Source organism: Schistocerca gregaria, chromosome 1, assembly GCF_023897955.1.
Source record: "Schistocerca gregaria isolate iqSchGreg1 chromosome 1, iqSchGreg1.2, whole genome shotgun sequence".
In the NCBI taxonomy this organism is placed as follows: domain Eukaryota; kingdom Metazoa; phylum Arthropoda; class Insecta; order Orthoptera; family Acrididae; genus Schistocerca; species Schistocerca gregaria.
This window is the reverse complement of record NC_064920.1, coordinates 320,447,361-320,473,902: the sequence shown is the minus strand read 5'-3', so window position 1 is coordinate 320,473,902 and position 26,542 is coordinate 320,447,361. Positions and strand designations below refer to the sequence as shown.

General features: G+C 37.2%; 1 protein-coding gene across 1 annotated transcript in view; it reads right to left on the bottom strand.

Moving 5' to 3' along the window:
• The window catches only part of LOC126343623 (dolichyl-diphosphooligosaccharide--protein glycosyltransferase subunit STT3B), an 89,141-nt gene that overhangs the window by 8,937 nt on the left and 53,662 nt on the right, over positions 1–26,542 (bottom strand). The window contains exons 9-13 of the mRNA XM_050001953.1: positions 24,011–24,198; positions 5,669–5,840; positions 5,363–5,536; positions 5,170–5,283; positions 3,671–3,795 (exon numbers count right to left, since the gene is read on the bottom strand). Coding sequence (XP_049857910.1) covers positions 3,671–3,795; positions 5,170–5,283; positions 5,363–5,536; positions 5,669–5,840; positions 24,011–24,198 — 773 coding nt within the window. The remainder of the gene's footprint in view (positions 1–3,670; positions 3,796–5,169; positions 5,284–5,362; positions 5,537–5,668; positions 5,841–24,010; positions 24,199–26,542) is intronic.

The following is a 26,542-nucleotide window of genomic DNA, read 5'->3' as shown; positions in this document are numbered from 1 at the left end:
CAAACTGAAAATTCAGCTCTCGGTACTAGCCTCAGTAGCCGGTGAATGTGGTCATGTGTGTGCGAGTTATTTTTTGCTTGAGTGTGTGTGATGTTCTCTATTTTTGACGAAGGCCTTGTTAGCCGAAAGCTCACTTTCTGACAGTCTTTTTGTTGTTCCTACCTGTGCCACAGCATCCCTACTATGTGGTAAGTAGTAACTACTCTTTTCATAATGTTGTTACATTCCATTCTGGATTTTCCCTCGGAGGAAGACAAGTGACACATAGACCACTAGGAGAAAACAATGTAAACAACACGATAGACCATTTAAAGAAAATGGACTGGCTTCATATAATCTATTATAACAAAACAACTGAAATATTCTTTTCAAACAATGGAAAATCCAGGATAGATTAATGACAATATTACGAACAAGATAGCTGCTACTCACTGTATAGCTGAGGTGCCCTAGTCACAGATGTATAACAAAAAGACTGTCAAAGAAAGTTTTCGGCCAAATAGACCTTCAGCAGAATTAAGCAAAACACACACACACACACACACACACACACACACACACACACACACACACACACACACACACACACAGACACACACACACACCGCGCGCACGCACATTCATGCAAATATAACTCGTACATATATGAGCACTACCTCTAGCTGCTGAGGACAGACTCCGAGCAACAAAGCATGATGGGAGAAGCAATCTGGGTGGTGTGGTTAAGGAGAAGGATGGGGCAGGGAAGGGCAGGGATAGCAGGATAGGGGTGGAGGATGGTAAAGTGCTGCTTGTGGGAGCATACAGACGAAAGAGGAGAGGGTAGGGCAGCTAGGTGCAGCCGGGAGGTTAGATGATCCCAGTAACAGATTAGATGCAAGACCTGTCCGAAACATCCTCCCACTAACATCTACTCCAGTCTAGAAACATGCATCATCTAACCCATCAAAGGCAGGGCTATCTGTGAAAGCAGTTATATGATCAAGCTATGCTGCAACCACTGTGCTGCATTCTACATCAGCATGATAATCAACAAGCTGTCTGTCCACATGAATGGCTACCAAAAAATTATGGCCAAGAAACATCTGGATCATCCAGTTGTTGGGCATGCAGCCCAACACAATGTTCTTCATTTCAATGATGGCTTCACAGCCTGTGCCATCTGGATCCTCCTTATCCACACAAGATTTTCCGAATTGCGGAGGAGGGAGCTCTACCTGCAATAACACATTCCCATAAACCTGCTGGCCTCAACCTTTTTTATTCACTGCCCTTCACCCATCTACCCCCTTCAAAGTTTCCACTCCAGTATTACACAGCCTAATATTCCACTACTCACCCACAGTCTTTTTACTTCTCTCCTTTATCATCCCCCTCTTCCTGCCCTCCATCTAACTCCCAACTGCACTTAGCTGCCCTACCCTCTCCCCACCTCATCACTGTATACACCCACGGGCAGCACTATACCACCCGTTATCCCTCCCCCTCACTGCCTCTCCCTCCTCCTAAGACCCACCATCCAGAATGCTTCTCCCATCATGCCCTGTTTCTTGCAGTCTGGCCTGGGCAGCCAGAGATGGTGTTGTGTGAGTGGTGTTTTCAAGAATGTGTGTGTGTGTGTGTGTGTGTGTGTGTGTGTGTGTGTGTGTGTGTGTGTGTGTGTGTGTGTGTGTTAATTCAGAAGAAGACTTTTTGGCCAAAAGCTTAGTTGTTCAGCAGTCTTTTCGTTGCGCCTTCCTGCAACTCAACATCTCCCCTAATCAGTGTGTATCAAACTATCCTTTTCATAATACTGTCAATATATACACAGACTAAGAAATTCGAAAACAGGAGACTATTGTATGCAAGTAATCTGCACTAATATAAGAAATATTGTGTTTTATTTACAAAAAAATATTCTAACACAATGATTCTATTCATTATCACTTTCATAGCCATCACTACCAGAAGAACCACTGTCGCCATTGCTATCTTCTCACCGAGTGTCATCCTCAGTTCCACCACTGAATGTGTGATACATTTTTTGAAGGACTTTTCCACCAGTGGTAGTGGAATGGAGTTCCATACCCGTTTTACCCACTCACAAATCTGGCACTAAACCAGCCACTTGTTCTCTCCCCCCCCCCCCCCCCATTTCCCTCCATTTGGCGTGAACTTGTAGTTTTCATTGTCCATTCATTGCTTGTATCACTGATAATGAGCAACTTTGAATGGCCGACTTATATACACATCTTATGGTTGCAGGATGGATGTTAGGTCTACAGGAATAATGATCAAGACAGTTTTCCCTGTCTCTCACACTTCCTCAGTATTAGAGCACAGAAACTGTTCAGGACTAACAGTAATGCACCAGGGCTACACTGCAAAACGTGTGTCACCCAGCCACCTACAAGTCATTGTGCATCCACCCTTTTGGATTCACTCTCATCAATATGCCTTTAGCTGATATTTCCAGAATAATTTTCCCTTTAATTTTCCCATACTCAAGCTTGTACAGTACCACTAAATAAATATAATGAAGAATTCTTAGAAACCAATCATTGTGTGTCTTTTCATTCTCAAATAAGCTAGTTATTTTCTGTATATGTAGTTGATTATTGTAAGAAACTAGACTCCATTGTAAACTTTGATGAAGCCAATTGTATTAAAAATACTGAACGGTGAATAAAATACTCTATTCTAAAAGTATTCCATTCTATTTTCCAGGTCAGTTTGATTTTGACTACACTGGATAAATAACATATTTATAATAAAACAGTAAAAAGTAGCGATGGAATCATAAAACCAGGTGATGAGCATTTGCATTTACATCATTTGAAAGCAACTGGACTGGACCCACAAGGAAATAAACAGAAGAGTAAACACATCCTGGAGTACTTTTGGTAAATTACATAATGTTTTCAGAACCAAGCTTTCTAGCAATCTGAGAAGGAATGATAGCAGTCAGTGTGTGTTACCAATTCCAATTTATGGCTATGGGATTTTAATTTAAAAACCATTCAATGGCTGAAGGTTGCTAAGTGAACAATGGAGAAATGTTTGGGAGAGGGGGTGGGGGGTGGGGGGAGGAGGTTTAAAGTGACACACTGGAGAACAAATAAGTGACAAACAGAATCAACTATGTGTAGAAAATATAGTCATAACTGTACGGTCATGAATGGTAGAACATAGAGCAAAGTGAATAGATGATAGATGGAAGTTCTTTCTCAAAGTCCAAGATATAAGAAATACCTGAGACAAAGGGCTACTGGAAGATGAGTAGAAGACATCAGAAGACCTGGAGAAGCAATATGGATGCAGAGAGCCAAAGACCATAATGTATGGAAAAGTGTACAGCAGGTTTTTTCCATCATGGGACGGAAGGATGGATGGATGGATGGAAGTGGAGATGACGATGATGCTATTGTTGTTGTTGTTGTTGTTGTTGTTGTTGTTGATGATGATGATGATGATACTGACAGAATGTACAGTTTGTGCATGGATGTAAAAGCATATGAGAACAAATGACACCACTTCATCATGGGGCTGGCTTCAGTTATTGATAAAATATCCACAATATTTACCATGGCAATCATTTCATATTTCAATATATCCACAGCTTACAACAGCTACTCTATTGCATGCCCAAAGGGTAATACATTAATGCTTGCAGCAGTAGAGTAATATATACCTGTATATTCTGACAAGCCAGTGTTCAGTCGTATAGGCTTCTTCTAAATATGTCAGTTCAAAATTCTTATTTCCAATTATTGCATTTCTTGTTCTATCGAACCCTGCTGGACTTCGATAATCAAGCTGGAATGTAGAGAAACATTAGTTAGTGTAATCAAGTTTTTAGAATTTTAAATTGTTTTATAATTCAGTATCATAGGAATTTCTAGATCAATTTAAAATCTCTTACATTAATGGTTACCTTAAAGCACAAATCAAATACATCACCTTACATTTATTTAGCACTGGCCTGATAACGAAAATGCTGGCTTTTCAGAGACTGAAGCTTCATTTCCATTTATACAGAAGACTATGGTTACAATACAGTTCCAACAATTTCTATATCCGCAGATGGAAACATTACTACTTAGTCAGCAATTAAAATTTGTGTGATGCATCGATGGAAGAAATATCCTGTATGAGGAAATGTGCTATCTGGTGTAACATTGAATTATTTTAGATTAACTGTAGTCCAAGCTAGACACCAGTGCAAAGAAGAACATCAGTAAATCAACACAATAAGCAAGAATTCAGTCTCTCAAATGCAGAATCAAGTTCTGGTACAAGTTTTTCAACAATAGAGGATATAAGTGATATTATTTGTAGTTTTGCCTCAGCTTGTATTTAGTGGATGACAGAATTGGAGATGGCTTCCAATATTGCACACTGTGCTAGCCAAATACCAACACAATGTAAAATTTGTAGCATTCATGTCAGAATGGGAAGAAGGGAAACGTTATTTGTCAGAATAAAACTGAAAAATAAAAATGTCAGCCCATCAACGATCTACAATAATAACAATTGTGAATCGCATACCAATAGTCACATCATAAATAAACTGTAGAAGTAATTTATCTTTGGTAAGAAAATATTACTTTTGTTAATTTTAATTCCTATACTCATGAGATTCACTTGGACTGAACACTGTGAATAAAAGCATTATTAACTTATGTCAGAGCAGAGCATCTTATGCAATCAGCTGCATACTGTGGAATGCATAATGTAGCAGAAAAACATCTTTAGATTTTGAATATGTCTTTATCAAAATTATCTTCTTGTTCATTTATAGGTCTCAAAGTATCAGAATGTTCAATCATTATCTTCAAGAAAAAGAAACTCTTGCCACGAAACAAATGATACATTTGCAGATATAATTATATTGCCTAAAAGATAAACTAAGCTGACTCACTCCAATACATGCACTGACAGATTGCTAAAATAATTGGCAAGTCATGGAACCAAACAAAGGAAGAACAGTCATTCACACTGCACTGTCGTCAGAGTTTCTTATCCACATACATGGGTGAAGCATTTTGAAGCAAAGAATTAGCAACACTTTTACTATATAACAGCAAACAGCAGTTTTCACACAAATGTACTTAAAGATTTTAAATCTAATGTGCCATCATTTCTCTTTACAGGTCTTCCTTTGCATATAATCCAAAATTTGAAAATTACCTTCAGTTCTCCAAACTTATAATAACTTAGTTTGTACATCAGGCAGTTGAGAAGTGTGGGTGTGCCTTCAGCATCAACCCTGAATTCCCCACGATCGGTGAAGTAATCACTCTCCTGCAGAATGAAAAATATGTAAGTTTTACTAGGCTGGAATTTTAAATCCCATTATCCTGCAATACACAGCAGTACATACCCGAATGTCTTTTGGATGTTCACCTTCAGCTATTCTCACCATCCACAAAAATTTGTTGATGTCATCACCAGAGTATCCTATAACACCACCAAATATAACAAGGACATAATCCACATCCAAAGAAATCATTATTTTGTAGGCTTCACTTTCATTTGATGACATTGCTTTTCCTACCTGAAATAGAGATATGAAAAATATGAGCTTTATGTTTTGACAGTGTATGTTACAAGATAATCAAAGCTATGACAACTTCCCATGTTACTTTGTCAATGTGCACAAACTGAAGAAAGTATAGGAACTACACACCAATGCAATATGGCTGTTGTTCCATGTATTGTTATCAACCAATGTTGTACGATTTGCCATTCCAGCAATCTGATATCCATAGTCCCACCAACTCATTACTCTAGCATCACTATGTGTATTTTGAGACAACCAATAATAAGCTTCACGAAAATCATCCAAAATCTGTCTGGACCTAAAGGAAGAAATAATTACTGACATGAGATTGTTAGTTACACTAAAATGTATTCATAAAAATAATATAAATTGAAAAAGAGAAAAGAAACAAACATAATATGAGAGTGGAAAAATATGATAGTGAGCTGTGAATAGACACAGAAACAAAAATTGGATAGTCATATCTTAGGTATTGCCCTACAAAGTACACATATATGTACACACGCACACACACAAACATTGTCCTGGTGTTGGTACTCAACTCCAACTCAACTGTTAAGCACAATATGGTTGACTTCAAAGGCTTGTTTAACTACCCACACCATTGGCATCCTACTACTAACACTAACTTCCCTGAATTGTGCAGATGAAAATATTCATTACAGCACTACGTTGGAGAACAGAAATTATCATTCATATGACAACCTATGCTATGACTATCTATAATTTACCCAGACAAGGGAAGGATATTGGTTCCAGGGTACTCAATGATATGGTTTCAGCAAGCCTGCAGATATGAACGTGCCTAGTAAGATGAACAAAGTCTTTTATCATAAGTAATCTTCTTGGTACAATGATCCATTAACACATTTTAGAGACTTGAGAGATTGTCTAGCAATGAAAACAAGGACAGCAGCTACTTATCAAAACATTAAAATGGATAATAAAAGCTCACATGAGAACGTGCATTTCAATACACACATTCATCACTTTTCCTCATGCTTAAGTAAATCTATAATAAAAATCATGACATCAAATATTAAATAAAGTGAGAATTATTAACTGTTAAGAATGCTACAGCTTCTTCCCTGGGACATGTGGCTAGCTGACCCTAATAAAAACAGTGAAACAGCTAGGCAATGAGAAAATAAATAAAAGCTGATCAACATATGTATACACAGATACTAAAATTGCTTAAATAAATACTATTAAAATTGCTTAAATAAATAAAATCTCACATAAAAATATATGACTTAAGAGATAAAGGGACACAAAGTCTGAATTGTAAAAATTTAATTCAGCTAATCATGAGTGGTTTGACCACTGACTAAAAAAGAATGAAACAGTCATTCTGAAAAACATTAAAATAAGTTATCAGTAATTTGGCAAAGAATTTGGAAAACACACACAACTTTTCATTTAAAATGGTGGAAAAATCAATATCACAAAAAAACTGCCGCCCACTTGTTGGAGTATAAAAGTCTATTCAAGTTATAAGTTGCACACTGACACGCGTACACCACAAGCAACACAGGCCACAAACACCTGGTGAGTATTCCATCTGTGTGACTGAAACAATGTTAATCATCACAAAACTGTGGGCTTCACCAGTATTAACTTGGTATTTAGAACCACCAACCACTCATTTTCCCACTGACACTTAATGCACTCTGCCACACCGAGAGAATAGCATCCAAGGCACAAAGGTAGATGTGAGCGTCCCTTGCTGCCATGTCAGCTTCCTAGATTTTCCAAGATTTCCACATGGTCCAGTACACAGCAGAATGTTGCTTCCTTCCTTTGCAGAAGTAGTACTTAAAGAGTACCCTGTAAGCTTTGGACCACTTTGTGTGCTGGGTACATTTACTGGATGACCAGCAGGGCCTTAGATCAAACTAGAAAATTGTTTCAATGAAAGCATCTTATCTGTTCCAGAGCCTTTAAGATAGCACAGAGCTCTGCATCAATGACTGTAAATTCATCTGGAAGCTGGCTCCTAAAAAAACTGTAGTGTAAACTCCTGACAAGCATAGAGTATGGTCTTGCTTAGTTTAAGTTTTGAAACTTATCTAAAAATTTGTAACAGGTTGGTTTGGAAGATTTCTTGTACTTAGTTAAATTTAAAAACAGCCTTTTCCTCACTATTAACCAAGGAGGATACTTGCTCCAACCCTGTGTTACAACATTTAGGTTCATGACACCATGGTCTGCAATTAGCGCCATTGCTGTAACTCTAAAATACCTTGTTATCCTTCTGTGATTTACATACATTCATTTTGCTGATGGTTAAATAAGAGGACTAAAAGCTGTGGACTGGGGCACTGACAGACACTTGTATGCATATCGGCACCATGAGGATGGATCTATAGCTGGTCTGGAAGGTTCCTGTTGCCACTCTGTGCCCCCATGGTGAATGAAGTCCAAGGTCCTTAGATAGGATGGTCATGCAGACACATACACAATACAAGTGTAGTAAATTTGTGATCAAACAAAAGCTCTGTAAAATAACAATAGGGAAGATATGTCTGCCTCAAAGTATCCACTATATGGCACTACAAAAAGTTTGCAGCCTTCAGAACTCTTGGCTTTGCTGCTCCTGAATAACTAACAACATTATAAAAAAAAACATTAAATGAATAAATTGTGCTGTGAATAGATAAACTGAGCTATAGTGGAAATACGTAAGCTCTACTGAAACCTTCACACCAAGCTTAGGATGCAATTAAACTATGAAAGGTAAAAATGTTTGTGTGAGATCGTGTCAATGAAATATTTAAACAGAGATTCAAATGGAATAAAACTATCTATGGATGCAGTGGATCGAGTAACAACAGGAACGTAAATTATTTTTAGGATAAATGTAAGTTACTCGACAGGTAATAAACCTCTTGCACTTGAACCTAATGCTGAGAGAATCAGAAAAATGGGAAAATGTTTATGGCAACAAACAATGAATTTCTTACTATAATACAAACACATATTCACTGCATTAGGAACAAAGTTAGATCATTTTTACAATGCTGACAATGATTAGGTTGTATTTGTGTCAGAACGCTGGCTGACAAGATCAGAAAGAATATTTTGTTCCTCGAGGTTATTCTGTAGGAGACATTGTGTGCAGAAGTGACATGAGGAGTGGAGATACTCTATTATTTGTTAGAGAAACTGTAATTTTTTCTAAGATGTGTGCTAGTTTGGTAGTTTGGCTGATTTGGGAGGAGGGGACTCAACAGCGAGGTCCTCGGTCCCATTGGATTAGGCAAGGATGGGGAAGGAGATCAGCCATGCTCTTTCAAAGGAACAATCCCACCACTTGTCCAAAGCGATTTAGGAAATCATGGAAAACCTAAATCACGATGGCCAGATGAGTGGTTTGAACTGCTGTCCTCCTGAATTTGAGTCCAGTGTGCTAACCACTGTGCCACCTCACTCAGTGTGCTAGCTCGTACTTCACTGAACTGGATGGAGTTTTTAGTTGTAAATACTGAACATACGAGTAGAGAATATCATAACTATTTGCTTATACAGATCTCCAGATGGATGTTTTTTTCTCAAAGATATGAGCTACTTATAAGGAACATATTAAAAATCTAAAACAGAATTCATTATTTGTGGTGATTTCAACATTGAAATTACTAACACAGATGAACATATTACAAGAACATTTTTTAATATCTTAAGATCGCTGAATTTATATTGTACAAGCTACAACCCCATACAAAGTAGTGCTTGATTAGATAATATTGTAGCTAATTTTTCAACAGGTACTTACGATGTAAGACTTGCTGATAGAGCTGTGGCAGATTATGAATCATTAATTTTAACTTTCTGTTGTGAACAATTAATTGTCTCAAGTCAGAAATATCAGTCAACAGCAAGTCTAGCCTTACATGCATAAGTGGACAGAAAAATGAATATATTAACTTATTTATTTGTAGATTTGCTGATGTTAGCTGGAACACACACATACACACACACAACCTGGAATGGGTGCTGATGAAACAGTTTTTGACAATTTGCAGAAAAAAACTCAGTGTTATGGTTCTGCTATTCAGCATTAATCAAAAGTATCACCAAGAAGAAGTAAATGATTACTTCTTAAACCCAATAAGTGAGCTGAAAAACAAAATCAAGCAAAATGGCACATGTGCATTAGACCTGTTAGGACGCTGAGCCACATAGGAGAGATGCCTTTCACTTGAATGTTGTCACCCCCAAGGACATTATAAAAGGTGGCAAGGTTCCCTAAATGGGCTGTTATTTGTTATGTAATTTTAAAAAATTTCGTACTTTGCTTTATTTTTAGTGCATGTGTATACGTATTCCCTGGTGCAGTCAAAACTGGCACAATGATATCAATCTTCAAAAAGGAAGACATAGGTCTGCTCCAAAACTACCAGTTTCTATTATCGCAGTATTCTCTAATGTACAACCAGCTAAATAACTATTTTGAAAAACATTATGTCCCTCCAACTTGGATCCCACCATGGTAAAACAACCAATTTTGCTTTCACTGAAGATGTTTACTAGTTGTTAACTGCATTTTAAAGTAATTATCTATTATCTGTTGTACTCTTTGATATCAGCAAAGTCTTTGACTATACAGCCTTCAAAACCCTACATGTAAAACTGTAATCTTATGATGTACACAACCTATCTTTAGCTGTAATCAAGCCTTCCTTAAGCAACAGTTAAAAATTGGAAGTTTAGAGTGGAGTATCGCAGCACTCGGTCCTTGGTCCATTTCTGTTCATCATAGTTTACATGATCTGTATGCATGATTGGCGTTAACACTTGTAAACGCATTATTTTTAGACTTACTCATGCAGCTACACTTAAAACTAGATTATTATTATTATTATTATTATTATTATTATTATTATTTTACAGGCTAACACCTTTTAAACAGAAATTTGTCTGTGGAATGGAGGGTGCCACTCAGGAGAAATGATTTTAGGTTAGATTTAAAACTTGCTTTCTTATCTGTCAAACATTTTATCTTATTGGGGTCAAAAATTTTGTTGCTGCAATTTCCTTTCCGAGTCTCAGGCACCTTTAATAATGGATAAAAAAGGTAATTTTTCCTCTAGAGCAGGCTCGTCCAAACTGTGCCCCTGGGGCGCTAGCACCCGCGATCGCCCGCAGCCAGCGCCCCAGGCAAATTCGTATGTTGCTGCAGCGGCCGAGCCGTGCCACTTAGCTGGCCGTGCAGACCGTCCGAACGCCAGCCGATAGATATATTTGTTCACCCGTTTTCCCTTAGGACATCTCACAAGTACCTCAACTAGAGCTGATTGACCTACAGTGCCATATCCACCTGAAGGACCGCTTTCTTATGTGTAAAACTTTGGATGACTTTTACAGCTGTCTTCCACGTGAGAAATATCCTCTTTTGCGGAAGCAAAGTTCTCTCAATGTCTGGTTCCATGTATATTTGTGAGCGCTTTTTCTCTCTTTCAAAGTTTGCTAAAACTAAGAACCGTTCATTCCATGGCGATAAAAGTTTGACCAATTCTTTGAAGTTAGCATTCTCATGGAATACTGCACCAAACCTAGACAAAATCGTTTCCTCAAAAAAGAAAAATGTGTAAAATGTTAATTGTCCTCTTTAACAATGTTGACTGTAAGAATTAAAGAGCTTTGTAACTTTAATTCTATTTTAATAAGTTTTCAAACTTGGTCAGTTGAAATTATTACGTACAAAACAGCAAACTAAAGATCCGATTTCTAAACTCTGAATAGGCATTAAAAAAATTGTAGCATGAAGTATAACAAAAAACACTTACATGTAACTACTAACAGTAAGAATGGGACTCTATATCCCTTACATAAAATTATTTCTAAAACAGAATATTTTGTTTACGTTTGATCTGACCACGGGACAGTCCAGCGCAGAGCAGTGCTGTTCGCTCTCACTCTCTCCGCAGCTCTCTCCTCCTATGTCGACACTAGCGACACATGGTCGCGGACGGGGGCGCTGAACTACACTGTCTTGTGCCGGGTGCAATTCTTGGATGAGCCTGCTCTAGAGTTGTAGGTATGGGCATCACTGTTCCATTAAAATTGGGATGGATCATTTATGATGGAGCTGATTAATACATACATGCTTGTGACGGTGCAATTAGAATATATAATTCCTTGAAGAGGTACCTACGTGACAACTGTGAATGTATACCACATATTATTCTTACTGTTCACTGTTGTGCAATCAATACTTTCATTGTAATAACTCCAATTAATGATTTACCTGACCATGTTGCACCCAGGCAATGTAAGAAAAATTAGAACAATGAATTGGTTTTCTTCTAATGAACTACTTTGTAATCCTGGCATAATAAAGGAACTTATTCTGGGGTTAACTAAAACTGCAGAAAGAAAACTGAGCTAGAAGGACTATCTCATGTGGAAACTGACTGATGGAGTCATTAATGGGTATCTGACAATGGCATGTTTTGGTCTTTGCCAGTCACACATTTGCAACAGCTTACTGATATTGAGACATTCATGTTATGCTGTGAGAACAGAAAAGTGAACAGAAAAGAGAACAGAAAAGTGAACAGAAAAGTAATCAGAAAAATGAACAAAGTAGATCTTAAGGAACACTGCTGACCTCGATTTATCAAGCTGAAGGTACTGACTACTGTGAACCTATGCATATAACAGCATTGCTTGATGTCAAAAGCAGCTTACGTGAATTCAACATCAGGGGAAATATATACCTTTGAAACACTAGAGGCAAACTGAATTTCGATATACTGATACACAGACTGATAGAGACTGAAACTCACATAAAATAAAAAGCTTTAAATATCTGCTCAGTCCCTGCCTTATTATATTTTCAAAGTTAAGATTTATACCTGTTTATTGAAACACCCATTTCACAAGACATCAGAACTATTTGAAATAAACATTACCAACATTAGTTTTTAGAAATATTTCTAAAAGAACTGGAATTGAGAGGCCAAGAAGGAGAAGTGCATTTTTTGAAAAATATGAGTTAAGTGCAGAAAGATATAGGGCCACTCCGTACCAAGTGGTCTAATGTAGCAAAATGGTCCCACGTAACCATCAGAGATTTTGCTGAAATTTTGTGTGAATGTTTCCACAAATTGGTAAAGTTTTTTTTTTCTTTTGCCAATTTGATCCTTGCAGAGAGATAATCATTTGTTTGACCCCACAGGACAGCTATCAACAGTGCACCTGTGAGTTTTTGGCAACTTTGAGACATATCTCCAACAATATTTTGACGAAAGAACCAAGACTATGCCATCTTGTACAACTTTTTGCAATCTCTTACGTGAAATAATAAAAAAGATTTCCTGTGCAATTTTCATATGGATAATCTGAAGCAAAGCCGGATGGGAAAATAAACACACAAAAAAACCTGAAGTTTAACTTTGTATATCTCTGGAAGTAACTGCAGGCTAAACCTGAAATTTGCGTGTAATAACTTATCAGTTGACATTTTTTTTTGCCCACTTTTACAAATAAGATTCTTCTGCAAACTCTTTTAGACCATTTTCATTAGAACGACCATGATCTCCACCACCTAAGAAAGTATATTTGGTTTTGCAATGCAAGCATATAAGGCCCTACAAACAACAAGGTGGAGTGTATTGAAAATGGTACTCAAATCTGACACATTTATTATGTTCTACAACTGTTTAGTACTCTTTGTGGAAACTGATATTGAAAGTTCTGGCAACTACAAAATGAACTTGAATCACAAAAAACAGGAAATACGCAGTCTTTTTGACATATCTACAGCATTCAGCTCTACCTTTTATTTCTTAAGTTTCTTTTTAAAAATCAAAGATGAAATGTAGTAGGGAAACAAACGAAAATGATAGTTCTCTTTTTTTGTGATTCTAATAAACTGAGGCAATCACATTTGAAAGTCTGTCTTATCAAAATTTCTTCCCAAACAATTCCATCAGTGACATTATCTTGCCAGCAATATAATTTTTGTCATGAAATTCTACCAGCAGAATACAGGTCCATTTTCAATACACCTCCACCTTGTCTCTGTTTTTAGGGCCTTATATACTCACATTGCCAACCCAAATCTAGTTATTAAGTGGTTGATACCATGGCCTTTCTAACAAAAATAGTTTAAAAGAGTTTGCAGAAGACGCTTTTTTGTAAAGCTGGGCCCAAAATGCCATTTTAGCAGTTTTTGAAAAACTGTCAAATTTGCCATCAGTTTGCACACTATTGGAAAGCAGTACGAGAATGAAATTTTATATTCTAAGACACTGTATTAGTAAGTTATTAGCTGCAAAATTTAAGGTTTATCCCGCAATTACTTCCGGAGCTACAAAAAGCTGAACTTAACATTTTTTTCAATCATCTATTTTTTCCAGCCGACTTTAGATCAAATAATTAATCTGAAAATTGCTCAGGAAATCTTTATTCATTATTTCACTTAAGAGAGTGCAAAAAGTTTTACAAGAAGGCCTAACTTTGTTCTTTTCACCAGATATATAACAAATGACTATCTCCAGAAGTATTGAACTAGTGATCATGAAACTTTACCAGGGTTTACACAAAATTTCATCAAAACCCATGATGGTCATGTGGGCACTCTTAGACCATTTGGGATGGAATGACTGTATAGTTAAATTACATAACACATTATGGCCAAGGAATATAAGCGAGAATTCAACAGATGCATATATCTAGTGGCAGCAAGTTGAATTATGAAAAAACAAATATTATCCATGTAAGCCAAGAGGAATAAAACTTAGTTTGGAAGCCAACAAGGATGTGTGAAGCATTTACCTCAATTGGCTTCTAACAACACTGCTGCTTCACAAGGTGTTGTAGTGACATGCTGACTATTTTCAAAAGAATTTCATGCCTCTTTAGCTTACTGAGCAACAAACAAACACAAAAGGTAAACAAAGAATTTTTTATTGCTTAATTTTAAAAGAAGTACTTAAATGCATGCTAAGTAGTTCGAAATGAACACCATGAATGATTCTTCCGATAAATATAAACTGTACTTTGATGGTAAATAATAATGATCTTTTTAAGTGGACAAGCAAATTAAACTTTATTTAATACATACAGTAATTTGCAACTGAACCTAAAATTATTGTTTATTTCCAGACAGTGACAATGATAAAACATAGGTACCTAATGATGAGACAGTGAGTGAATCAAGAAGTAAACAATGACAATTGGATTTTGGCTTAGCTCATCCTATGGTTTCAGATGATAATAAGAACTAATAGTCAAAAGTACTAAACTACTTATTATGAGCTAATGTAACGGTGACTGTTAATGCAACAAGAGTGAACTATGTGTTTTGTTTTATTGCAGTTTCTTTACAAACTGACAAAGAGATGGTCAATGAGACTGCTTCAGCTGGTATTTATTCTTCACAATCAAAACTACATCACTGTTCCAGCCCAAGATTCTCCAGGAAAAAGTTCAGAAGAGAACACTTGTGGAAGTGAACAAGTGCATCTGTAAACAGAGCTTTGGGAAAGAATATACTGACAGGAAAGAAAAGTTTCATGCAGGTAAAACAATGAAAAATTACCCTCATAAATGTAAATCCAAGTATCTCTAATAAAGTGGCAAAAGATTTTTGGAAATTGGGCAACCACGACTTACTAAATTCTTTTACATATTAGCCACACTGTAAGATCCAAAGAGAATTAAAAAAGGAAGACAAGGTAAAGATAGAAAAATAAGTGGTGAATGAGTTCGGAGCGAATTTTTTCGCTTAACTTTGGATGAGTCTAACAAGATGACTAACAATGGTGTATCGAAAAAAGTAGCAAACTAAAACTTGTGTTTCACACAGATCAGAGAGGGAAGAAAAAGTAAGCCAACAAATCCCACAGGAAAGAATTGATTTAGTAAAAGAACACATCAATTGTTTCGCTAAGTATAAGAGTCACTGTACCAGAGCAAGGCATCCAACCATAAAATTTCTTTCTTCAAATATGAGGAAACTTATTGGTCTGCACAAAGAATTTTGTACAACAAGAAATGACGATGTTGGTTCCTCTATGTACAAGACGTTTGGGGAGCATGGCTTCTACATAATATAGACCTTATGGGCTTTACAAAGAGTCAGTCCCTTGTCCCTAACTGTCCTATGTCACATCTACAGGTACGTCACAAGTCAAACATTGGAGATGCTGTATTCGATTTTGTCCTAAATCTGTCAATAAAATATGATCAAGTGCCATTTCCCACATTTCATCCTTTTAGGATTTTATAGTGGAGGAAGAGCATAACAATGTGACTACCAAGCAGATTACTCACTCATGAAGATGATCTGCTTCTAACCTGTCTTCATTCTAAGAGCTCACTTTTTTAATTTAATTTTTGTTCTTTGCTAATCGGACATGCCACCATTATTTACATAATAAGTCAGGTATTTCATCTTTTATGCATGTATTGTCAAGTAATTGAAGTTTATACACTATTGTAAAGAAGCAGTAATAGTAGAATCGGTCAATCAGGAGAGCTCATTGATTTCGAATGTAGACTACTCATTGGGTATCATCTGAGTAGCAAATCCATCAGGGACATTTTATCTCTTCTAAAGCTGCCAAATTTGGCTGATAGTGATGTAACTGTGCAGTGGAAACAGACAACAGGTGCTTATGGACTGGGACTGTTGAGCATTGTGGAGGGTTGTTGTCTACTAGCAGCCCAGCTACCACAATTACTGCGTCTAGGGAGTTAAGAAGAATGGAGAATAATAGTCAAGCAGCTCATCATAAGTCACATATTTCTGTACTCAATAGTGAGCAACACTTGAAGTGGTATAAAGAGTGATGCCACAGAACATAGGGTGATTGGAAATGAGTGATTTGGAGTGACGAATCAGGAATGGTTTGGCAAATACCTAGAGAACATTACCTTCTAACGTGTGGAATGCCAACAGTGAAGTATAGATGAGAAACTGTTAAATGTGGAAGAATATGAACACATTTTACAGCAATGTGCACTGTGTACAGTAGTGGAAAAATCTACAGATGATGTCTATTTGTATCAGCATGATAATATAACTTGTCACAAAGTACTAACTTGATGCAACTGTTTTTGGAGAATATTTCTGAAATGGTCTGGCTTGCCCAGAGCCTCAAATGATGAGTTACAACGTTAACTTCGCTATAGAGCCCAACATCACTACCTCCTCCTTTAGTTTCAACTCTCGAGAAAGAATGCCCTGCCATTCCTCCATAGACATTCAGACACCTCACTGAAAATGTCTCTAGCAGATTTCATGTCATCACAAAGGAGCTGGGTGGACACATTCCACATTAATGTCCCCTAATAGGTGTCCTGATACTTTTGATCCGATCCCCTGTTAGGTAGGATAAAAGGTGTGGATGTGGCACATTATTTCACCCATGGCACAGCTTTGTGAAGTTAAAATAAGTCGTCTTTCAAGGATTTGCACTGGATAGCATCTCAAAGCAGAAATAAGTTTTTGGTTTCTACAGAAGTACAGTAAAACCCCAAATTAATGAACCCACTTTTAATGAATATTTCTATCAGTCCTGGTGAAACTTCGTAAGAACAATGTTGCTCTCACCACCTTTAATGAATCTCATTTTAAGAAAAGAAGAATATACATGAAACAGTTTGCAAATTAAAATCCTGTTTTTACATAATTCGGAACATGTCCATGTCCGTTTATGATTTATTTCATTCTCGCACGGGTCATACTTTTGTGTCATGTAATGCAGAAAATGGTAATTGATTCTTGAAGTTGACAAGTGCCTAGATTGTAGTTTTTTTAGTTAATAATGCATCCACCTTTGTAGTGAAACTGGAAGCTGCCCTGAACAAAATGGAAATTGAATTTCTACCCTGCTTCTATGTGACTTAGGTTCCTGCTTCTATGTGACTTAGGTTCCGCAATCTGACTTCAGTCGCAGAGTCTATTAAGTGCGACAAGTACTATTTACTGAAATCTCAAGGTTATCAGTTTTAATTTTGTAGAGTGATGACCAGCAAGCACAGAAAGCTTCATCATCTTCAGTTTTCCACTATGTTCACGCATCCTCTGTACCTCTATTTCCTGAGATCCATTCCTTCCTTTTTAATGCTGCTGAATAGTCTACCATCCATCACAGCAGGATCTGAAATCTCTTCTTCCTTCACCTACCCTTCCCTTCCACATACCACTCTAAGACTGTTTTTAAAGCCTTTCCTTATAAGGACAACCCATACAAAACATTTTATAAGTCTTTTTATCAAATCTTTGTTCACACTGCTGCAGAAAATTCTCCTTTTCTCATAAGATGCCTTTTTCACCACTGATGTTCTATTTTTAATTTCAGTGCTAATTTTCCAGTTGATTTCTAGCCTGCTTCAAAGATATTTAAAGCTTTGAACATTTTCTAATACTTCTCCAGTCAGCATTATTTTTATTCTTTGTTTTCTCAAGTGCCCTTACTTTTGTTTTCTTTGTGTGGATCTTCATTCCATAAATCTTTCCTTTAACTTCAATGATATCCTGCAATTCCTTTTCATCTGGTACTAGAAGAATCACTTCACTTGCAAATCTGAATCATCATATTATTCTTCCTTCAATCTTCACCTCCTTGTTATCTAATGAGCTGTGGTCAACCATATTTTCTAAGTGTAGATGCAAAAGGTTAGGAGACAGACAGCAGCCCTGTCTTACTTCCTTCACTCCTTCTATCCAGTTGTAATGAGTTAACCAGTCATTTGATTTTCCAGTCCACACTCCTTTCTCTCAATATAGTTGCAAGCTGATACCAAGCCACATCATCAAATGTCTTTTCCAGGCCTTTTCAATAAACTTCTCCCAGAAAATAAACTCCCTGAATTGTACCTGAATTCTGTCTAAAACTAAATTGCTCTTCAGTCAGATTCTCTTCCATAACATTCTCCAATTTTTTTTATTAATGATTCTTAACATAACTTCAGCTGCATGTGAAATGAGGCTAATTGTCCTCAGCACACTGTATTTCTTGGTTCCTTGTTTCTTTCGTACTGGAATCATTACCTTTGTCAGAAAATCACCTGACATACAACATTACCATATTTTGTTATATAACTTCGCTATTTCTTAATTCTTCTTGGTTCAAACATTTAAGTATTGCTACTGGTATCTTATCTCTATCTACTGGTCTGCTATTTCTCATTGCAGCTACTGAAATCTTTAATTCTTCTATTATTATCGTTGGTCCTTTCCCGTCAGCATTCATAGTGTTCAAGAGTTTAAATTCCAGAATTGTCGAGTGTGATCTGTGGCATATAGCTCGTTCATCTTTACTGATAATTTCCATAGTAGCATTTCCTTGTCTGTTTTGAACCCATATTTGTAATCATTAGTCTGTTGTTCTCTAGCCTGCTCTGTTTCCCTACATTGCTCATTATATAGCCTTTGGCACAATTTCTTGCTTCTTCTTCATTCTTGTTTTTGAATTTTCTTACCTCCTCCATCTTCAAAATCATTTGTCGTGTAAACCATGGCTCTTCTGCCATTTTCCCATTTACATATCCTATAAATTTCTGCCCCCTTTTATGATTTCTTCTTTCAATGTATTCCAATGCTTGTTGACACTATCAGATGTTCCTTTGTCTTGTAATGTGTTAGTAAGTTCAATTGATAGCATTTCTGTATTTATTTTCTTCCTGGACATAATCTTCTCCAATCAACACTTCTTCAGTTTTATCATTTGCATTTCTATATCTGCCATAAGCAAATTATGGCCAGTATTAATATCTGAAGCTGGTAATGTGCACATCTTCTTTATTCAGTTTCTGTACCTTTCTTCCGCCAGTATAAAAATCAGTTTGATTTCTATACTTATCCGCTGGTGATTGCCAAGTGTAGAACACCCTCCCGTAATTTTTTAACCATGTATTTGCCACTATGAGTTGTCTTATCCAGCAGAAGTCAATAAGTCACTCACCTCTGTCATTCCTCCTTCCAAGAACATGACTGTCTACTATGGTTTCCTACTCTTCTCCCACAATGGCATTCCAACCATCCATTATTATTTTGCAGCATCCTTGATTATCATCCTTATTTTCTCTTTTATGCAATATGTTTCCTTTACGAGCTGCTGGTCATCATATTCTGAAGTTGGCATATACACCTGGTTGATCAATATATCTGTTTGTATGACTTCAAAGGAGGTGCAATATGAAAAAAAAGCACTTGAAATATCAAGGACTCTGCTACAAGCACAAAAAATAGAAAACCTTGGATTTGGGATGGAAAAGAATGATATGAAACTGGTAGGAGCTGTTGAAGGGCATGGAGAATTGTAGTTAGGCGAATATGGAATAGAAAGCTTACAATTCAGCAATAGCTGACAATTACCCACGATATCCAATAATAACAAAACTTTCTAATATGGAGTAGAAATAGGATTTGCTACAGTCTACATTGTCTACATACTCAAAAATAAGGAATCATTGTTAAATGCCAGACCTAACAATTCCTCTGGACCCAAAAGGAAGAAGATTCATTATCTTACAGTCTGTACATCCGAAGATGTGGAAAATATTATTTTAAAGTGATTTCAAGATATGAGAAGCAGCAGCATTCTCATAAGCAGAAACATACTCAAGCGAAAGCTCACAAAATCTCTCTGAAGAGCTTTGCAAATTGAGTAAGTCAATGACTTTTTGGTCCACCTCTGGCCCTTATGCAAGCAGTTATTTGGCTCCATACTGACTGATAAAGAGTCACAGGAAGTCATTCTGAGAGATACTGTCCAAATTCTATCCAACTGGTGTGTTATATCATTAAAATCCCAAACTTGTTGGATGGCCCTACCCATAATGCTCCAAACATTCTCAATTGAAGAGAGATCCTGTGACCTTTCTGGACAAGGATGGGTTTAGCCAGCATGGAGACAAGCAGTAGCAGCTCTTGCCTTGTGTGGACAGACATCTTGCTGAAATGTGAACTCAGAATGGCTGGCCATGAAGGGCAGCAAATCAGGTTGTAAAACATCGCTGTTGTATGGCAGTGGTGTAAGGTTGCCATGAAAAACAACCAAAGAGGTTCTGCTATAAAAAGAAATGGCACCCCAGACTATCACTCCTGGTTGTCAGGTCCTATTGTGGGTGACAGTCATGTTGGTATACCACCACCATCTGGGTTGTCTCCAGACAAGTCTTCGCTGGTCATCGGGGGCAGACCCTCATTAACTGGAGTACAATTGTCTTCAGTGATGAGTCCTACTTTGAACTGAACCCCAATGTGTGAACTGATTATGATGAATAATTTCTTTTCCTCTTTAATTATAGATGAATCAATTCAAACTACAATCAACCAATTGGATAACCAACTTATTTCACTACAATATGCTGTAAGGGCAAACTAAACAACTCTTCTGACTTGTTTTTAAAAGAAAAAAGAAGAGGAGTGAGTGAGTGAGAGAGGAGTGGAGATGTTCCGTGAAAAGTGTAATTTGTAATTAAATAGCATCTACACCACATTCTGGGTCAATCCTTCCACTTACTCTGGTAAAACGCCCAGTAAAGAAAAACCACTTTTTAAGGAAAAAATATTTGGTTCCATACAAACCTGTTAAAAAAGATTTCTACTGTATCAGTCTCCAACTCTATGGCTTATAGTTACCATGTAAAATATTGGTCCCAGAAATAGTCATGGTTCTGCAGAATTTGGTAAACTTACTGAATATATGATCCTGCAAGAAACTTCATGAATTACATACCATATATGGACTGTACAGAAAGTATATAAGATCAATTTATTTTATACTTTTTTGTGTTAAGCAATAATTTAAATTTGGCCACAAGATGTATACGAAGAACCTATTTGCATACACAAGCATTATTTTATGCGTTCTCTACTCGTCATTACAGTAACTGCAATATGGGACACAGTATAAAATATGGCCATCGTGTTCGCTTCACAGTGATCAAATGAAATGAAATGATCGTATGGCATTGTTGGCCGGGAGGCCCCATGCAGGGAAGTTCGGCCGCCGTATTGCAAGTCCTTTTCAGTTGACGTCACTTCGGCGACTTGCGAGTCAATGATGATGAAGAACACACAACATCCAGTCATCACGAGGTAGAGAAAATCCCTGACCCCGCCGGGAATCGAACCTGGGATCTCATGCGTAAAAGTGAGAATGCTACCGCAAGACCACAAGCTGCGGACTACAGTGACCAAAGATTTGCAGCATCAGCACTAGCAATACAATTTATGGTCCGAATTAGAAGATACACAAACATAAATCACATGGAAAAGTTTAAAAAGCTTCCAGCAAAGATTTTATCGATGTTACATAAATTTGATAAATGTTACATACATTTGATAAATGTTACATACATTTGATAAATGTTACATACATTTGATAAATGTTACATACATTTGATAAATGTTACATACATTTGATAAATGTTACATAAATCCGAGTATATGGTTACAATGACAGTAGCTACATTTTTGCTACAACTGTTTTTGTTAAGCAATCCACCATTGGAATTTACAACAAAAAAAAAAGGCCCTGTGTACCATACACAAGTCTAGGTACCCCATGAAAATGATCATAGGTTTCAGATATAAAATGAAAATAAAGATTCAGTTATAATAACAAGAGACACCTGAGACCCGCAGACAATATCCCGCAAGGATATTTCCACAATTTTTCTACAGGTGGAAGGAAATTTGAATTATGATCCAGCTCTTCAGGGGAATAATACTATAATCAAAAAAGGGGCAAAAGAAACCTTTCATTGCATCGTTAAGGCACTAATCAGTCAACTGCCACAAAAACAAGACGCTCTCTCTCTCTCTCTCTCTCTCTCTCTCTCTCTCTCTCTCTCTCTCTCTCACACACACACACACACACACACACACACACACACACACACACACACACACACACACACACATCGGTTACGTTATTCTGGCATTGTGACTCTGCTGGGAAGAGTAGTTGTACTAGGTGCAGCAGGTGAGCGTACTGAGGAAGAGGGGAGGCAGGAACGGACGCTGACAGTTGGGAGGGGGAAACCGCAAGAGAACAGGACAAGAATATGGCACCAGCAAGCTCACAATGGTGCCAACGAGGGAAATTACATGTGGCACATGGAGTGGAGGAATGAAACATGTAGATGAGAACTGTCCTTCCAACACATTCTTCTATTCCAAAATCTTCCTGGTCTCAATCTCTGCTAGCCCATCTCATACCTACTTCCACTCTTAAACATGTGGCTACCACCAAACTCTATTAATCTCCACCCACGGTGTTCTCTCCACAGTCTTCCTCTGCCTCTGATTATCCCACATGCAGTCCAATCCTTCACTTTGAGTGCCACACTAGACTTCCATACCCTGTGCCATGTGGTATTATGAGCCCCATGTTCTAAACACATTTCCCTATTGCTTCTTTCCCCAGCTATCATCTTCCATTCCTTCCACTCTTCCCTTCCTCTCACATCCAATGCAACCTCTCACCCAAATCAGGCTGCAGTTCTGGGACAATTGAGTCATCCGGTGCAATGTAGCCATGCATGTGTATGTATGTGTGTATATCTTTATCAGTCAGTGAACACTGAGGAAAAATATTATCTGAAAGCTTAGCAACATTTTCAATTTTGTTTATGTGCCTGTCATCCGTTCTAAAAATCTTACCTTTAAGCCTTCCATTATTTGTACAAGAGATGGTCCAAGATTTAATTATCCCCTCAAAAAATAAAGTTCCACAAATCTTTGTTAGTATACAGTACAGGAAACACTGAAGTTCACTTGCTGCAGTACTATAGCCAGGACACAAAACTAAATGGTCTAACCTACTGATTAAGTGGGGATGGGCTGCACAGTCTTCTTTTTGGCTCCTCAGGTCATGTGCTACGTTACTGTGGCATGCAGATTTCACTGTGTACCCGGATTACATACATGTACCTCCAAACAATGACAGCCCCTCAGTTCTACCCAGGACTGTTTGGCACCTTATAAATAATACTGTAAATCAATTAGACGTAGGACTTGCTTTCTGGATCAAAGTTTGATACTTTTGTTACAGACAAATCTTATAAGATGTTTCAAATTTATTCTTTAATACCACAAGCAACACAAAAATATTTTCAAAAAATCCATAAAAAGGCTATTGAAGGATTTTTACTATATCTGCATAAACTCTCAGCACAAGCCATTGTAAAGTGCATGATAGATGGTACCTCATATAAATGTTAGCCACTCTGTATTCCATGAGTTAATTCTGCCTATTTAGCAAACTGGCTATTGCATGCACCTGCTACATAAAACATTTGATAAAATACTCCATAATATCAATTTTTCACAAAAATTTTCCTGCCTTTCAGTATTAAACACATCACTTCATACTTTTGTTAAGTAAAAAACAACAAATAAAAATATGTACAGTCCAGCTAGAAGTTCTAGTTACATTAAAAAGATGAAACACAAACATGAACCAAAATGAGTGTGCAGAATAAATCTAAATCTGAACTCACCCGTCATGACCATAAGACGCCAATACAATACTGGGACTAGAATAGGCATTGCTAGTTACCCATGTGCAATGTACTGCAAACATCATCAGCAACATCAGAATTGCAACAATAATAATACTGCGTATGTTGACTCCGAGGCCATCAGATTCTCTTTGCTGTTCATGCTTCATCTTCCTTAATTTTCCTGCCTTTAAATACAATTCACTTTAGACATAGGTAACTATCATACTGCTACTCTACTAATTTTGACATACAAGCATACACAAGAAATTCCAAATTTCTAGAGATGTTTAATAAACAAATAACTGCTATTTGTTTCCAAGTATTTCACACAATAATACAGCTAACAATGAATGGCACATATAGCATTCCATTCCTTTTTACTGGGGTTTGGCATCCTGCGCAATAAGAAAATTGACACAGATCTGAATACAGTGTACACTTAAAAGGAGTTAGACACCCAAACCTGAGGGACAGTGTTGTTATTTTTATTATTATTTTATTATTATGTCAGCCTCCATAACTGAGTGATCAACTTGACTGACTGCCATGTAGGAGACCGAGTTCGATTCCCAGTGGGGTCTGAGATTTTATCTCCTGCGGTCATGGTAGTGCGTTATCATCATCATCATCATCATCATCAATGATGTGCACGTCATTAAAGTGGTCCACTGTCACCATTATTATTATTATTATTATTATTATTATTATTAGCATAGTATGCCATAGGTTTATACATAAAGGAAGTTGTAAGCTTTGGCAATTTGACTTTACAATGGAGGAAAAAAAAAAGAACACAATACTTCTTTACTGCAAAATTACTCTTGTATAATTTCATCGAAAGTTTCTGGACTGAGTGTCTTCTGAAAGCAGTCTTTAGGTAATGAAAATACATGTTTGGATCTTGCACTTCTGAGAATGCTTTCTCTAACTTCTAAGACTCTGCTCAATGTACCCATATACAGTTGCAGATGTCAATGGGGTTTCCCCTCCAACATTTTGAAAGTTAATGATTGAATCCATAAGCCAGAGTAACAGCTAACAAATTAATTCTACCTGGCAATTATACATCATCAGTGGCAAGTAAATAAACAAAATAAAATACTGGCAATTGTGATTTAAAACCTAGTATTCATGGTCAGAACATGACCAATCTCACACTGTATTTTTAATTATTTAATTATTAAAACATGACAGAAATGAATCACAAAGTCTATCTTTAAATGAGCTTGACTTGTTGATACATAAGAAAATGATATTATCAATTTTACTCTCAAAGGAAGTAACAACACACACAGCTGAGGGAATCTTGCAGTGTATTACCAGACATCCATTATGTACAGCTGAATCAAAGTGGAACACAGATCAGTAGCAGAACTGTATTCCAGGAGGATGAGTTGTTATTGCACAGAAAGCATGGTTTGTATTTGAATGCTCCCCAGTCAAACATACAAACAGTGCTCTCCTGCACTAATGTGAGTAATTCAACAAATCTCCAAGGTGAAAGTCTATATCGGGCCAGTAGCAGCCACAGCAGTGATTCTCTATGGCTCACAGGTTGGCAATTCATCAATTTTGAGTACGCAGTGGAATGATACTTTCTCGTAAACAAAGAGAGTTGAGAAAAAAAGGCAATGAATTTCTATCATTCAGTTAGAAACCATTCCCTTCTTCACTGTTGCCACAAATATTTGACTTTTTTTTCTCCTGAATATGACACAAATTACAAGGTTGCAGTTAGGTTGGGACCTTATAGCACAACTTAAATTTTTGTGAGTCAAATGAGCAGCAATTTAATTTATAATCTTCACTGTCAAAAATATTTGACTGCCCCCCCCCCCCCCCCCAAAAAAAAAAAAAAAAAAAAAAATGGGTAGTTGTTAGATTGGAATGAAAGTGAAAGCTAGCCTCACTCCCCCCATGCCATCACACAATCCAGAACCTAAACAGACTCTAAGCACCTCCAAAAGCCTTAGTCACACAGAAGTATCAGCCCTTTCCAAAGGCATTCCTTTTGTCCCATTCCCAATTTCAATCGTGCTGGACTTTTTAAAGACGTTCCCTCCTTCTCCTGATACATACAGTGGAAACACTTTTTTGCCACCAACCCTACCAGTTAGACACAATCCACAATCAATACTGAACCCCGTCTGATTCAGTTTACTCCTACATCCAAGCACACTCCACTGTACCCAGATTATCCCGTTAACTTTCCAGACTTTCCTAACATCGAACCTTGCCTCACCACCATTCACAAATTCCCTCAACTACAACCTCCTCCTCGATCATCATGACATACTGTATCCATTATTACTTCTCCTTTGAAGGCACTAAACGGTCTACCCGATGGGAGGCCCTAGTCACGACATTTTATTACCTATATACAAATCTGAGATATAACAATGGGACCCACGAGGTACCATCCTGTGCCAACCTATCAACAGGCCATCTAGAGAAATCTTAACTAACCACACGTGATCCCAAACTCCTCTGGTGGTTCAAATTTGTTGATGACATTGTGATCTATATCAA